Here is a 17,720-nt window from a genome sequence, read left to right on the forward strand (position 1 = left end):
TAAAATTGCCAACTTTTTACTCAGCTCTTTATGATGAAAAGTGTTGAGGAACTACTGCTCTGGATTGGATCAACACAATATGCAGCTGTGATACGTCTTGGAGAGATTATTGTTTAAAAAGAAACAAAGGAAGATTGTGACACCTTCCTGTAGACTCAAAGGAAGTAAAATCCGCTGTATTCTGCTGCCAGGCCTTTAGGTGGCGATGGAACACTATAGACTGAACACGTAATAGGCATGTGCGTGATGTCATTGTCTTCAGAAGTTTGCGTTTTCTGGCACCCAAAATGCTGTTGTCGTGTTAACGAACGGCCAAAACGCATAACAAGTTTTACTAAAAAACTCGGAAAACTCAAAGGAAAATCTTCTCCGTTTTAAGCATATCGATGTTGTGTAAACGTACCCTTAGCTTAGACTAAGGGGCTGTTTACAGGACACCGTTTTCAACTAAAAACGTAAAACTTTTTTGGTTTTGGCCGTTCATTTACACGACAACAGCGTTTAAGGTGCCTGAAAACGCAAACTTTTGAAAACGGTCTCCGTGTAAACAACCAAAATGCGAATCTCTTAAGATAATGATGCCATGCACATGTGTTTAATCGCAGTCTAAAGGCCTGGCACCAGGATACAGGTTTTTAGTCGTTTACACGGATCCGTGTGAATGGGGATCATTTTCACAATGGTGTCGTCTGTACGCGGAAAACTCAAAGGAAAAACTTCTCCGTTTTAAGCATATCGTTGTCGTGTAAACGTACCCTATATCAATGTCGTTTTTAGTGATAAAACAATACATTACCATTCAAAAGTTTGGGTTCAGAATCAGTAAGATTTTTTTTTTGAAAGAAAGAAAAGTATTAAAAAATTAATACTTTTATTCAGCATTCAGGACACATAATAAATGCAGCTTTGATAAGCATGAGATACAATGCATCTACCCTAAGCTCGGCATGTAACTCATCTTGCAACCATTTACTTACAGACATTAAGGATACTTCAAATGTGTTTTTCATGTCCTCAATGGTCTGCCTACACTTTTCGCCTGGTAGATGATAAAGCAGCTGAACAATCCCATGAACCTACATAGGAAGGACCTCAGCCATATCCAATGTAAGACACTGATACATTGAGCACTAAATATTACTGACTTTATAACTTTTTTCATAACGTCACCATTATTATACAGGTCATACATTGCAGACTAGTGAACTACATACAATATGTTGTTTTAAAATGTAATGGGATTCCTTCGTAAAGCATTATTGCTAATTAGATCTAGTCCTTAGTAGATGTAGTTGTGCTGTAATGTTCGTGTTTCTGGAATCAATACAATCTGATGATATCATCATATCATTCCCACCCTTGATCTCCCTTTAAAATACACCCTTAGTGAGGTGACACTGGTAACAGTAACTTCAACAAACACAGGCTTTCACAGGAAAGATGCCACAGAGGAGAATAATGGCCAAGAAAGATCATTAAAGTAAAGAGCCAAGATGTTTTTGCAAGTGGATTGTCTTGTATTACACTTTAGTATTAAAACTGCTGGGTTTCAAACCAAACGATCCACCTTATTTTTCAATGTGGAAGTAAGATATTTCCTATAAATGTGCAAGACTTTCGATGCATTAGCTGCTATAGGGAAATAACGAGAATAATAACAGTAGGCCTACAGTAAGTACAGTAAATAGTAAAATGTGACAAACCACCGTGCCTATGATTGAGCAGCATAATTGTCTGTTTTTATTGTCACATAATACATTACAATACATAATACAATTGTCACATAATACATTATAGACCTCTATAATTCAATTTTAGGCTGCATAGATTAGGTCAGCCAGAACCGGGAACACTTCCCATAAATCCTGATGTACTCGTTACATCATGAGAAGAATGGCATCTATGCTAATTTTAGTGTCTGTGTTTATCCCGAGGTTTTCCTGCAGCCTGCCGGATCCAGGCCGTATCCAGATCTGACGAAGGACCTTCGCCTGGACCCGATGACAACGCAGTGCTGAAGTGCCAACTAGTGTCTCCCTATGGAGGATCCCTTTACCACTCTACAGACAAGGCGTTGTCGGGAAAATTCGTTTCGCGTTCCTACCCCAAAGCGACAAAATAAAATAAAATTCTTTATCAAAATTTATAAGGAAAGACAAGTACTTTGTTTAGGCTTGGCTTGTAGGTAATTCCAAACCTGCGCACATATTCAAACGCACATAACTATAGAACCCATTCTAAATGCGCATGTGAACGCCATCAGCGTTTCTCACAGGTTCGCGTTTAAAGTCTGTATAGAGAGAATGGTGTCGTCTTAGCGGCCCCTAATTTAATGACAAATGATCGTTGCGATGGAAGCAAATCAATCAAAACTAACTTTAGCTGGAAAATAACTTAAAGAACCGCTATAAAGCCAAAACAATCTCTGTTTGGACAACCGCTATAAAGCCAAAACAATCTCTGATCCAAAATGGCGGCTAGGGGCATGCACAGTTTGGCAGGAGCTGTGCGTTTTCTTCTAAACCCCCCCGACTATCTAATGCAGCCACCTGGACGCCTTTTACAAAGTTGGATAATAATTTTCTATATTTTAACACTATTAATTGTGTCTGTCAAGCACTGTTGTCTGCAAGAGAATCAAAACTGCGTGTACACACAAACCAACAAGAACTATCACCTTCTATATTCCAAATTCCTCAGTAATGTTCCTCCCAAAACTTCATCTAAGGCGTGTGAGAGATCTCCATCAAACAACATTAATGTGATTTCTACTCAATTGGTGATTGTGCTACTTTTGGCTGGAGACATCGAAGTTAATCCAGGCCCAACACCAGCAGTCAACACCATTTGCGCTACAGAAGAAACAACAGTGCCAACAAATAGTGGCCCTCAATATACTACCATCTGGTCACTGTCAAATCGCCTGTTTGACCCACCTCTGGGGGCTGTGGGCCCTGTGGAGTTCCCGTGTCTTGGGCTGTTGCGTGTTCGTGGCCCTGCCGGCGCCTCTTCCTGGTTCGGCGCGGGCGTGTCGTTTGCTGGTGGTGCGGGGACGTGGGCGGCCTTGGAGGGGCTGTTTCGCCGTGTGTGGGGCGCAGTGCTGGCTTTGCTGGGCTGGGGCTCTCCATGGGCTCGGCAGGGATCATGCCAGTGGCGGCGAGCTCACCAGAGAGGCAGCGCTGCAGGAGGGACGCGGCGGGAGTGTGCACTGGTGAGCGTGTGACTCCGCTAACACAAACAACTGTTGCTGACTTTTACAATGTTAATCTACAGACTCTTCCAATAAAACACAGGAATCCAGTCTTCAAACGGCACAGAACTAATAAAATATGTTGCACATTAAATCAGGCAAGGGTAGTTTGGGATCCGTTATCAAAAGTAAAGGGACTATTTGGCGGACACTTAAATGTACGCAGTATGAAACCAAAACGTGAACAACTGGAACATCTGCTGTGCAGTTCCAATATTGACTTTTTAGGACTTTCAGAGACGTGGTTAACCCATTCTTCCCCTGAGGCTGTTGTAAATATGCCTGGGTATAATGTATTTAGAAAGGACAGAAATAATGGGAGGGGTGGGGGAGTAATAATGTATGTTAGAAATACTTTAAAGTGGACAATGATTGAATGGCCAAGTGAAATTGTTTTGGAATGTGTAGGTGTTGATCACTTTCTGCAACAATGTCTTTTGTTATAGTGTGTATATATAGAAAGCCCACTGCAAAAAGTGATTTTTATGAACAACTTAAACTTCTCCTTAAACACTGTGATAAAACCAAGGAAATTATTTGAATGGGTGATTTTAATATTAATTGGAATATAAAGAGGGAACGAACAACTCTTAAACAAATTACTGACTATTTTAATTTAACACAAATGATAAAAACACCAACCAGAATAACAAAACATTCGGAAACTCTAGATCTGTTATTCACAAACCACGCTGAGAGGATAAGTAAAACATACAATCTCATTACAGGGCTTTCTGATCATAATATTGTATTTTTCTCCCGAAAATTAAGTAAAAAGCGATTTAATTCATCTACATTTAATAACTATTACAATTTTATTCCAAAACATCTGCATCAAAATCTTGATATTACTCTAAATGAAGTAAATTGGTCTGGATTATTTTCTGATAATGATATTGAAACCAACTCCCAGATATTTAACACTAAAATTACAGATGTTATGGAACCTTTTATTATGACCGCCGCTAGCGTAGCTAGCGAAAGCGGTCATATAGGGATTGTCAAAGTTTTTTGGTCTTAAGGGCCCACATCAACCTAGCCATAATCGATTGTCAAAGTCTTTTTTTTTTTTTTTTTCGTCATCTACTGAATTTTTTCGTCAACGATACCAGGGACACCGAAACACCGGGGAACATGAAATTTGGTGGGCATGTAGCCCCACTAGACTTTTACGGAAAAATTTCGTTTGGTCCCCGGGGCCCTGGGCTGGGCCCCCCCAAACCCAAAAAATGCAGTTTTTCCTAAATAACTACCTGAACCGTGGCACCGAGGATGAAGAAATTTTTATGGTATGTTGGTCTTAAGGGCCCACATCAACCTAGCCCATAATCACTCATTTGTGATTTGCGCCCCTCCCATAAAAAATGAAATTGCAATATTATTCTGCTTTAATCGCCCCTATCTTCAGTTGAGATGTTCAGAACTGCACTATATTTCATGTGTATGATTAACTTGACATCCTCTGGGGGTATGCTAAGTTTCGTAGAATTTCATCCATGGGGGGGTATAAAATAAATGTATTTATGTGCACATTTAGTGACTGTACACTCATCGGCCTGTAGATGGTGGTGTTGAGCGAAGGGTTGCTGGTTTAGGATGATACTGTCACTAAGGTTGCCAACTGTCCCGAATTAGGCGGGACGTCCCGCATTTTGGCCCTAATTTATTTGTCCCGTGCGTGACCTCCCGTGTCCCGTTTTTTGACAAGCTGATAAACCACTGACTGATACAGCAGCAACAGCAGCAGTGCTGACCACGACACTTGAGAATGATCACCGACACCTGTCATCATCCAATCACAGCTTTTTTTAATCACTGTTTTGAGACAAATCATTGTTTGATTTGCGAACATCCTCTGCCGTCTGGTCGCTTCCGCTTCAAGCCGGACTCGTCTCGCGCTAACGGTAATTTCCTTTCACTGTCCACGTTTTGATTTCGGCTAATCAATTTTGGCGAATGCAAACAACGTGATTATTGTTCATGAGTCTAACATCCAGCCACGCAAGAAAACATGTAATCTACCTGAGGGAATAATATGCTCAAAAAAACATTTCTGATTATTATTAATGTTTTAAAGCTTTTAGAAAGTACATAGAAAGCTTTTGTAACATCTTAACTGTCACTTTTGATTAATGCAATGCATCCTTGCTGAATAAAAGTAGGCAATTACTTTCTTTATTTTTTTTTCCCAAAAAATAATCTTACTAACCCCAAACTTTTGAACTGTAAGCCTAGTGTATAATGTTAAAAAAGCTTTCTATTTTAGATAAATGCTGTTATTTTGAACTATGGTTTGTTTGTAATGTGACTTTTTTCATGTATGACATTAAAATTATTTTTAGAATTAAATACATAAATAGGTTAAGCAATACAAATGTGTTTATGTCTGATAACCTTTTAAACACAAACTTAACTGCAGACACTGAAATGACGTACACTGTGTGATACAGTACAAATATTTTGAGTGTCCCTCATTTTCCAATAAATAACCACGATTGTCCCGCATTTTCCTTTTCTGAAGTTGGCAACCCTAACTGTCACACACACACATGCAGGAATACAAACAAACGCAAGCATGCACACACACTGACATCCACACGCACAGACACACACCCATACACACACACATACAAATCCACATGCACAGACACACACAAACACACACGCGCACACACATGTACGCACGCATACATACACGCACAGACACACACACACACAGACACACACATACACAATCACACACACACATACACACACACACAGACAGACATGCACATACTACTACTTTTTTTAGGTATATACATAAACACGCAATACAGCCAAATTGCTCCACGTCATTTCTTTTTGTGGAAAGCCAGTGCAGGCCTGAGCGGCGGTCATATTTTGTACCGCCATGCGGTACATCTAGTTAAAAGAGGAAAAGGTAAAAAAAAGGGGACATCATCTACCCTGGTTGAATAATAACTGCAAAATACTTATGAAAGAAAGAGACATCTTACTCAAAGCGTTTTTAAAATCTGGTCTTACCACTGATAGGCAAAGATTTACTTCCATGAGAAATAAAACAACTCATACCTTACGTAAAGCCAAGGCAAATTTTTTCTTGGATGTCATTACAAGTGCAAATGGAAATGGCAAAATAATATGGCAAAATATCAATAAACTAATTGGAAAGCAAAATAAAATGGACAATGATAGATTGGAAATAAAAGTTAACAACGAGCTGCTAAATAATCCAAAAGAATTAGCAACTGAATTCAATAATTTCTTTATTAATTCTGTCAATGAAATAACACACATGTTTAGTTCCTCAGAGATAGCTATAAGCCTATTAATCGTGGGAAGCCGGTTTTCAGGTTAGAGCAAATAACTGATCTGGAAGTGGTTAACATTATTAAGTCCATGAAACCATCAAAGGCCAAAGATGCGTATGGCCTTGATAGACATTTTTTAAAAATGCACAAAGACGTGCTGGTATGCCTGTTAACACATCTGATAAATTTATCAATTAAAATGGCAGTTGTTCCATCAGGATGGAAGGTGGCTACAGTCTCACCAATTTTTAAATCAGGAGACAAAACAAACATTTCAAATTATCGCCCCATCAGCATCCTCCCAGTTGTATCTAAGGTTGCAGAAAAGTGGATCGCCAAGCTGCTGAATAAACACCTCAGTCATGGCCATTCTCTCCTGCACCCCATGCAATTTGGGTTTCGCCAGTACTACTCCACAGAGACTGCAAACTGTGTCTTCATAGAAACAGTGAAATCCTTGCTTGATAAAACCACATGTGTTGGTGCAGTCTTTTTGGATTTAAAGAAGGCGTTCGATAGATCATCGAGCCCTTCTGTCTAAACTGACTCACTTCAACTTTGCAGAAGATGCTCTAGTTTGGTTTCAATCTTACTTGTCCAATAGAAGACAAGCTGTGAGTGTCGGTGGCACTATGTCGTCTTATCTTGAATGTTCAGCAGGAGTCCCACAAGGCTCTATTTTGGGACCAGTACTGTTCTCTGTATATATAAATGATATGCCAAACATTTGTCAAAAAGTCCATTTCCAAATGTATGCTGATGATGCGGTTATTTTTACACCTGCTAAAAGCACACAGGAAGCATCATCCATTCTTACATCAGCACTGGAGAATTACAACATTGGCTGCTTAAATCCTGCCTATTATTGAACAAAAAGAAAACTGTTACCATGATTTTCTCAAAAAAATCCATAAAACTGGAGCGGTCCAATGTGTTCCTGGGGGGAGTGGAACTTGACATTGTAGAAGAGTTTAAGTACCTCGGGGTCACACTGGACCCAACACTTTCATTCAAAAAACACATCAAACTTACGGCGAACAGAATCAAATTCAATTTACATAACTTTAAACAAATCAGACCATCATTGACAATTACTTCTGCTAAAATGTTCCTACATTCAATGATATTTTCACATATAGATTACTGCATCACAACCTGGTCACTCACTGGAAATACAATTTTAAAACCCATAGAAATGTTATTCAAAAAATCTATAAAATACTTGATCAAAAGCCTCTGTCATTCCATCAGTGTAATATTTTGGGAAAATATAATATGCTCAATTTTGAAAATTTTATTAATTTTAAAAATAGCTGTTTAATTTATAAAGTTTTTCACGGATTGGCCCCACCTTCACTTTCTACATACATCAAACCAAGGTCGGACAGAGGTTTTTGCACCAGAGCCTCATTTAGAGGAGATATAGAGATCCCGCACAGGAAAACTACCTTTGGACAAACTGTTCTGTCCATCAGAGGAGGTCATTTTTGGAATAGCCTCCCAAGAAATTTTAGAGAATGTCCTACTTACTGCACATTTAAAATGCACCTTAAACAGTTTCTTAAAAGTTCCCAGATTTGTCCTCATTTTGACTAATTTTATTGATGTAATGTAATCTGCCTGAATGTGTGCTAATGTGTTTCTTGCATGATACTGTATATTGTTTGTTCTTTTGTGTTGCATTATTTTTTTATGTTGTTGTCTTCCTGCCTCGGGACTACAGGTGAAAATTAGCATTTATGCTATAACCTGGCTCATTTACAGTCTGTACAGAAATGTTAGATTGTTCATTAATGTGCACTGTCCCAAATAAAAAATAAAAAATAAATAAAAAATAAATAAATGTTACCTTAAATTATACGCTTATCTCTGTAAAGCTGCTTTGAAACAATCTACATTGTTAAAAGCGCTATATAAATGAAGATGACTTGACTTGACTTGTTTTTGTACTGCTATAATAACTGGAAGCGTCTGACATACCCTTACGTTAAAGTGGATATTTTGCCATTAGCATTTAGTTTGCGAAGAAAATGTGAGTGCTGCTTGTCCATGTAATCTCACTAGCACAATTCTAGAATGTTGTGGGTAGTTATCCAGCAGTGTAAAAAAAATCCACCAAAATACAAAAAACATGCACCCAAAATTCAAGATGTGGGGGCCAAAAATGCCTGTGTAAGTTTATATTTATAACAAATTATATAGTTATATCAACAAATTTTCCCAAATATCAGCACAATTCCAAATATGATATTGATTTTATACAACAGTTCAGAGAAGTTAATATTAAGTGACTTACATTCTAGAAACAATAATTGTCCAAAAAAAAGAAAAAAAAAGAAAAAGCTCTGTTTTGCACACACACATCAGAACAATTGCAAGTCTTTGAACAACACACAGTGGTGTTTTGTTGAATGAATGAATCCGAGTTGTTGAATGAATAGGTTGAGTGAATAATTCAATGACCCGACAGCCACTTGCCTCGTTCCTGAATGAATCAGCTTTTTTGAATGAATCAGTTGAAAGAATGATTCAATGACTCAATCATTAAGACAGTGACTGGCATACTAACTACTGGTGGTTTTAGTTTCATGTTTAAAATGATTGTTTAATTGTTTCTATAATTTAATATTCCTAAATTAAAAATAACCCTCAGAGTTCTATCAAAAACATGTTAAAAAAAAAAAATAAATAATCTGGCGTAGTGAAAAAAGTGCAGCAAGAAGACATTTCTTCCTCATCATTTGTAGACACATAATTACAAATTGAGTTGATCTTGATCAAGAAAGTTACAGAGCTCGGTTCTAGAGAACATAATAAAAAACTACAAATCGCTAAGTATTAGCATAATAGCCATAGCAAATTCCTCTAACGAGACACATTTGATTTCTATTCATTTCGTATTTTGGCCCCATGAGGAGGTCATGGCTTCAAATTCCAGAGGCACAAATATTACATGTTGCCTAGGATCAGTAAGCAAAGCATATGAAGGATATCCACTCCCATAATGCTGGAGCAACTCCCTTCAGATATGCATGGGAGGACAGCTTGGACCTGCAACTCTGTGACAAACACATCTAAAAATTCATGCATCTGACCACAATGCTAAACACAAAAGTGCATGAGTTTGGATCAGTGTTTAGCCTAGAATGACTATATATCTTACAATTTTATTAACCAGAGCTGTGAAGTGAAGAGTATCCAGCAACTTGCACCAACTTTCATGAAAAGTACTCTGAGAATAAAGCTCAACCTTTCAGCTAAAATCTACCTTCATTATAAAACTCAAGGGATTCCAAACACTTTTGATCACGAGGACTCAAAAATCATGATCGCTTTGCAAAGGACCCCCTAACATACTGTATAAAGGCAGCAATTTATTTGCAATGATAAAGACACATACTGTGCAAGAAAAAAATGTTAATATATTAAATAATGTTATGTTAACCATTCTTCCCTATTATTTACAAATATGAGATGGGAGAAAAATCATATTTTGATTGATATTTGTGTTCACTAGCAAAACCTTTGCATTCCCTTGAGAAACTTTGCTTTCACTCAAAAAATATATTTCAACATTTGAAAGGATCCTGGTGTTTTTATTTACTTTATTAACAGTATAGCCTATTATTTACTGTTAAATATAATTGGCCTAGCCAAATACTGTTTTGGCCTATAGCCTATTTCTACAATATCTATTATGTAGGCTACTATAGGCTAATGAAATATAATACAATGTAATTTGCAGCTATAAATTACAGTTGATGGACCCCATTGACTTCCATAGTATTTTTTTCCTAGTATGGAAGTCAATGGGGTCCATCAACTGTTTGGTTACCGACATTCTACAAAATATCCTCCACTGTGTTCAGCAGAGGAAAGAAATGCATACAGGTTTGAAACAACTTGAGGGTGAGTAAATGCTGACAGAATTTTCATTTTGAAGTGAACTATTCCTTTAAGTTTCTTTGACATTGTATAGGACTGCGAATCTCTCAACGGGTGTGCATGGGATTTGTTACCACAATATTTGTGTACCATTGCAGCTCGTCCCACCCACATCGTTGACGTCATACACACCCAACCAATCGGCGTTGCTGTTTATACTCCTCAAGCTTTATAAAGTCTCTGATTTAAGCGCAAGATAACGGGCATTCGACAGCACAACAAACTCTGTCAAGTTTACGAGCATTATATTTTTATTCGTCCTGTGACGTATTCCATAACTTAGTCACTTGAAGAGATTTTACTTAGCCTAATATTAACTAATATTAAAATGCGTCTGTGGGTTCTATGCGTGTTTGTTATTCTGGTGCCGTTGCTGTGCGATGCGCGTATCTCTAAGCGTTATGTGATCGGCTGTCCGGAGCGCTGCGATAAGAGTCTGTGTCCGCCCACACCGGCCGACTGTCTGGCCGGAGACATCCTGGACCAGTGCGACTGCTGCCCAGTGTGCGCGGCCGGCGAGGATGAGCCCTGCGGCGGGACAGGGAAACTGGGTGACCCGGAGTGTGGAGAGGGTTTGGAGTGCGCTGTGTCCGATGGGGTCGGAACAACGACCACAGTGAGGAGGAGAGGAAAGACCGGAGTGTGCGTGTGTAAGAGCCCTGATCCCGTATGCGGGAGTGATGGGGTGTCCTACAGGAACATCTGCGAACTCAAGAGAGTCAGTAACCGGGCGCAGAAACTCCAGCAGCCGCCCACCATCTTCATCCAGAGAGGAGCCTGCGGGAAAGGTAAGACTGGCGTTCAAAACGAATGCTGCCTACCTAGATTGAGTTTTGACGGCATTTCCGTAAATAGTGAGCTGCCTACACCTAAACAACATTCTTGAGTGTTATTATGTGAAAACGTAGTGAGCTCAGCTAAAAGTGCACAATAAATCACATTGCGTTGGTTTAATGATGCAGGGATTTAGTCTGCAGAAAAGTCAAAGCTATAGTATAGTGCACCAGTGCTACATTTTTCTAAATGTCAATCATTTGTTAAAAACTATTCATTTACTTCAATGAGCTCATTGTTTCTGCATTAAATTATTACATTGTTTAAATTAATACCTTTTTCGCTAACTGTGATTTTGTATGTAGCTACATTTCTGAAATACATAATTTAGACAGTCACCTCTGATAACAGATCACTCTAAATTGTAATGTGGACTCATGCATTCTCTGTAAAGCTGCTTTGAAATGATGTGTATTGTGAAAAGCGCTATACAAATAAATGTGAATTTAATTTAATTGAATAGTCAAAACACAAGAGTATTTCAGACAGAATATTAAATTCAATCCATTCCTTAAAGTCTAAGAAAAGTGTCTGACGTGCCCTAATGCTTATATCGCGTTATCCTTACATAGGCCTACCCTCTCTTATAAAATGCTAATATAATGTGACTTGTTGACATTTCGTTTACTAATTAGAAAATAATTTTTTTAACTTTATTTTCCCTTAATGAAAGTGCTGGCAGATTCTCAGGATCTGGTATTGCGTGGTTTAAACTGGCTCCTTCTCAAGACGGTAAACACAGAAGCTTATTAGATCTCGCCAGTTCGTTGGAAGCCCCGTTACCCAGGATTTATTCTTGGCACTGGAAACATACTGGAATAGAGTGCAAAAACACATCCACATAGCAGATAACCACACAAGGAAGAGTTCCGGACCCTTCCCTGAAAGAGGAGTCAGTCGTAGTTCATCCAGATTCTCCTGGAATTGCAGGAGGAAAAGTAAATTCAAAAAAAGTTTGTGTTTCAGAACAGACAGTGTGGTCTCCATAAATCCAGTGTTTCAAAGGGATCTGGCCCATCATAACTCCACCAAACATTTCCCCAGAATTGTTATCCATAAAGCAGAAATGCAATCAAAGCACATTTAGCCTTAAGAAAGAGTCAAAAAGTATTCAGTAACATTATGCTACCATCTAAGACCATTTTGGTGAGTTTCTAAGGATGACAGTACAGAAAGCTCTCATGGATAAGATCTGGTGAGAGTTTGAAATCAAGCAGGAATATGGGAAATTAGATCTGACAGCACACCTGGACCCTTGTATGTGGTCAAAGTTAGGCAACAGACAGCACTAGGCTTAGTTATGGATCTATAATGTACTAAACTTGTTTTATTCTTCTGAACACACTGAACAAGCCTCTTCCAATGTGATTAATTAGGTGTTACCAGACCTTTTTGGACATAGTGATTTCCAAATCAAGCCTGGCGCAGTCTGCACAAATCCATGTAACCCGGCTTTCTGCGTCTTCCCTTTGGCTCTTTAAGTTATCACCTTACCTTTGTTCCGGTCACCGTTTGACTGGCCAAAAATAGCATTATACGTCAAGAGTGTTTGTGCACCCAAGTTCTGCTCAAAAGTTTATCTAAGATCTACAGCCAAAACTCTGTTTCTACTCAGTCAATGCTATTACAGCAAGAAATCTCCCATCACATGATGTAATCTACATCTGGAGTTCTTGAGGCTGGACATTATCTAAGAAACCAATTCTCTGAGGATCCAGATCTAGGTCACATTTTACAGTCTTTGAGCTGTTTTTCCATATATTCAGAAGTTCTTCCAAATCTATAATCAGCTCCTTAATTATTATTTGAATTATCACTCAGTGAGTCATAATCATGAATTACTGTCTTTGGAAGACTTTTGTCATTTCATATAGGTGCAATGCAGGGATTCCCCAACTTATTTGTCAGCTGAACCTCTTTAACCTAATATATTTACTTAAAGTACCCCCTGAGATTGTAAGTTAATAAGTCAGGTCAATAATAAAGTTAAGTCCTAGCTTTCCTGTAGCTCAAACAGTAGAGTATTGGTGCTTGAAACGTTAAGATCATGGGTTCGACTCCCAGGGAAAGCAAGAACTGAGAACTGATAAGAATGTAAAAAATGTACCTTGAAATGCAATGTAAGTCGCTTTGGATAAAAGCTTTTGCCAAATGCATAAATGTCAGAGGTGGAAAGTCCAGGTTCAGAAAGTAAAAGTCCTCCACAGTATTTTGTTCCAATCACCTGGATTTGCTAATTAGCACAGTCTTTCAGCCAGGAGATACTAGCTAATTAGAACTAATTAGTGAAATCAGCTGGCTAAGTTCATGGGTGGAATAAACATATGGCAGGACTTTTACTTTCTGACCCCTGGACTTTCCACCTCTGATAAATGTAAGTCAATAATAGGGGTGTTACGAGATCTCGTGCCATGCGATCCTGCGATATCCCGCAATTTCAAAATTAAACCCTCGAGTTTGCATGTTTTAATATCCACATGTTCTTGTTCAAGAAATTACAGTGGCCTTGACATAAGGAACAATAAAACTTATACACAAAAGGCATTTGAAAAGTAGCCTGATAAATAAATGACAATGCCGTGGTAAAAATGTTAAAAAACTTTATATAACAACAACTTATATAACCAACTTCTGGCACATAAAAGTGCCCATAGATGAAGAAACACCCTTAAATGATGTCAATGCCCCTGTGATGAGAGGACTAGGGGTCTTGCCCAAACACTTACATTATAGTACGCCCAAATGATCCATGAAGGACATATGTGTGATATCATGTTTTTGAAATTCCCCAAACTGAAAAAAATAGTGCATTTGGCTTTAATTGCTGACAGACATCAAATTTTGAGTTAATGGTGATTTTAATGAGCAAGAGGATCAGTGTTGTGGATTTTCACTGACTACATGGAGTTTTGCAAAAAGAGTGTCTGTCTCAAACATAAGCTGAAGTAGATGTAAGGGTGTTATGCTGCATGAAGCCAACGCACACTCTCTTGGTTTGCCCCAAGTGCTGAGTTTGCATCAGAGGAGGAAATGCATACCACAAGCCAATCTCAGATGGTGGCATGCAGAGTATAAGAACTGCAAGGAAAACCGTATGCCTACAGAGCAGTTCTGGGATCAGGCAAAATACCACTGACGTGGAAAAGGGCAGATATGCTTTAGAAATGATGGACCCTCTGGATCATTTAACCAAGACTTTGAGCTTATAGTTGCCAGATATTACATGATTTATAGATATCATTTTAATCACTTTACAGTAAATGTAATGCTTCTAAGTATAAGACAAGCTAAGTCAGGCATCACTATTACTATTGCTCATGTGCATGGTTAGTGGTCTGAACAATAAACCAAACAACAATAGATTGGATGGTTTCAGCATAGTGGATGATAAAAGTGGTGATATATATATATATATATATATATATATATAATTCCTTTTGACTTGGGGTTTTTAATAAGAAAATAAAATGATTTACATTATATTTTTGAGAAATTAGATTAATTGCTCTTATACAACAATAGGCTGCTTGATATTACAGTAATGCATATGCCATGCAAGATTCTCACTAAACAATATAATTAATTGTCTTGCAAAAAATTCCATATCTTGCAAAACATTCTTATTTCCAAGAATACATGTAGGCTATTCATTTGCTCCTAAGCACTAAAATAACTTATAGCTGCAGATCTGCAATTTGAAGCAGTCTTATGTACACTATCTAGACAAACGTCATTCTTTACATGGCTGAGAGAACAAAAAGTAACATGGTATTTATGCAAGTGCCTCTTTCCATTCATCATGTTCTTCTTTGCCTCATAGCGTTGTTAATGTCACTCACACTGTATTTTGACGAGCGAGTGAGTTCACTTTCACTTATCACTTTCTATAATTTACAGATTTAAATTTTATTCTACTACAGTATTAGTGGTTCAATTTTTGTATATATGAGATAAAAAAAGAACAATTAATTAAAAAAATAATTTAAAGTGCTGATTTGGGGCTCCTAGCTCGTCCTGGTTGGTCCATTTGCATGGCATCCACTGCACCAACCATAACATATAAGCTTCAAGAAATATTTCAATTATAATCATCATCTTTAACACTGTGCTCTTGAAAGATGAAAAAACATGTGGCTGCACGCATGCTACAGTTGGTAAGGAATCATCTCTCTGTTTAAGCCAATAGGATGCGATCTAGTAATAGCACACAAACGACATTACATCACAACTGTCTCTAAGTCTATGTGCAATCCTTTATAGCTGGCACAGGCAGCGATGATGACACAATTGAGTTTACATGAGGCTAATGACATCTGTTTGTTTGCATAGTGCATCTACGACAGTTTCCCCATTCATAAAAAAAACTGGCCCAAATTCCACCTGGAATTTCTGAATTCTGAATTTCCACATGATTTATAGCCTGCTAGCTGTTATCCGAAACATGTTCAAACACAGTAGTCTGGTGGCCATCAAAGATCTTTGATACTAGATCTGTAGATAACACAGTGAGGGTTCTTATGTAATATCAGCACAATATAAACTGTCTGAAAAGATTTTGCTTATACTGAAGAAAAGAATATGGTGTAGAATATACGTATAATTTTCACTATAGAAAGTAAAGACTTGTTCACTCCAAGAACGATAACTATAAATAAAACTATAACTATATTAGCATCCGCAACAACGCACAATATTGTTCTGTTTATTCTAAGCACGCATGCTGCTGTTCTGTCCTCTGCCACTTTAAATACTCAAGCTTTTAAAGCAGGATGGATTCTGACTGGCTGTCAATATTCTTATCATTCATCATCTGGAAAAAAATCGTAACTATATTGTTTCTCTGTGCCATTATCGTTATAGTTGTGGTGTGGACTCTGTTATTCTTTTATATTTAGAATGATTTTTAGAACAATATCTTTATTGTTATAATCATATCGTCCTTGGTGTGAACAGGCTTTAACACTGAATGAACATGATTTACATGAATGAACATGAGCTAAACATGATTTTTTTTTAAGTAATAAAATTAAAAAAGTATATTGTTGTTAAATGTATTACAATTGTCTTATTGGCAGCTTTGAATAAATCATTTTTGACAGTGTATAATGCCCTTTGTAATTTTAATTGTTATAACACAGCTTTAGTGACCAGAGTTATGATTAATCAATTATACTCTATCACTTTGCATATTGATACCATCCAACATAAACATAAACAAAACAAAGTGTAACAAACAGTTTAACCACTACACATTCATTTTTGTACAAGCTATATTTGGAGTTTACAATGAAATAGATTATGTTTTATGACAGATAATGAGAGGGATTCTGTTTAGGGCACTATTCTTTCATTTTCATGGTACAGTATTTGCAAAAAAAATTACTGACTCGTAAAACTCATTAACCTGAAATTAATAAAGTGTACTCTCTTTAAGTTTTTTTGTTGTTGTTAGTATTATATCTGCAAGTATTTTTTTTTTTTTTTAAATATACCTTTAAGATTTGAAATACACATTCAATACAATTAATTGCATTGCATTTCACAAGGGTTATGTATATGTGCCCTTCATGTAGAGTCAGAAATATCATAATTATGAGTTCCAAGAATAAATTACCAATAAAAGTCATATTTACAAAGGGAAACTCCGAATTCTTGATAATACATGAGTTGCAATGTTGGAATGGGCCTGTGGATTTGAAACATGGAACACTGATCTAATATAGAAAATATAATTGGCAACACTTTATTTTGATAGTCCAATTTAGACATTATACTAATTATAAGTAACTTTGCAGCAACATGTCAACTAACTCTCATTGATCTCCCAATGTGTTTTGTCCTTGAGGAAAACTTCTCATCTTGCATAAGAAGGCATATTTTCCGGACACAGAGCCGCTGAATTTCTGAAATGGAAATGACTGTGGGGATGTCTGAGACTCCTCTCTCAGTACACTATTGATGTATCTAGATACATCTGTGCTTCTAGATTTTCATATCATTTCAAAATGACACATCATTTTGCATAAAATGACACATAGCTTTAGTGTGAAGAAACGGTATTTGTTGCATGAATAAAGAGTAAAATTACTAGCCAAAACAAAAATAACTGAAATAAACAATATTATCAAATCACAGATTAGATATAAATTTATTTATCATACAATTCTTCATTTTTATAACTATTCTTAACACACTTAAAAAGTGCACTGTAATAATGTCAAATTAAATGTTTAAAAGCACATTTTAAATTACAAGTATAACGTACGTACATGATTAGAATTTTAACCAATGTGACATTTAATGTGACATTTAAAGTTAATATATTTTAAATGTACTACATTGCAACTTCATAATTTCAAGTAATTATTAATATATTT

At 37.1% G+C, this 17,720-nt stretch overlaps 1 protein-coding gene across 1 annotated transcript in view; it reads left to right on the top strand.

The window, feature by feature from the left end:
• Nucleotides 1-10,647: 10,647 nt before the first annotated feature.
• Nucleotides 10,648-17,720, top strand: part of htra1b (HtrA serine peptidase 1b) — a 39,926-nt gene continuing 32,853 nt past the window's right edge. Inside the window, exon 1 of the mRNA XM_084135170.1 lies at nt 10,648-11,297. Within this exon, the coding sequence (XP_083991296.1) occupies nt 10,838-11,297 (460 nt within the window). The 5' untranslated portion in view covers nt 10,648-10,837. The remainder of the gene's footprint in view (nt 11,298-17,720) is intronic.

This window comes from Abramis brama (genome assembly GCF_963993115.1).
Source record: "Abramis brama genome assembly, chromosome: 14".
Lineage (NCBI taxonomy): Eukaryota > Metazoa > Chordata > Actinopteri > Cypriniformes > Leuciscidae > Abramis > Abramis brama.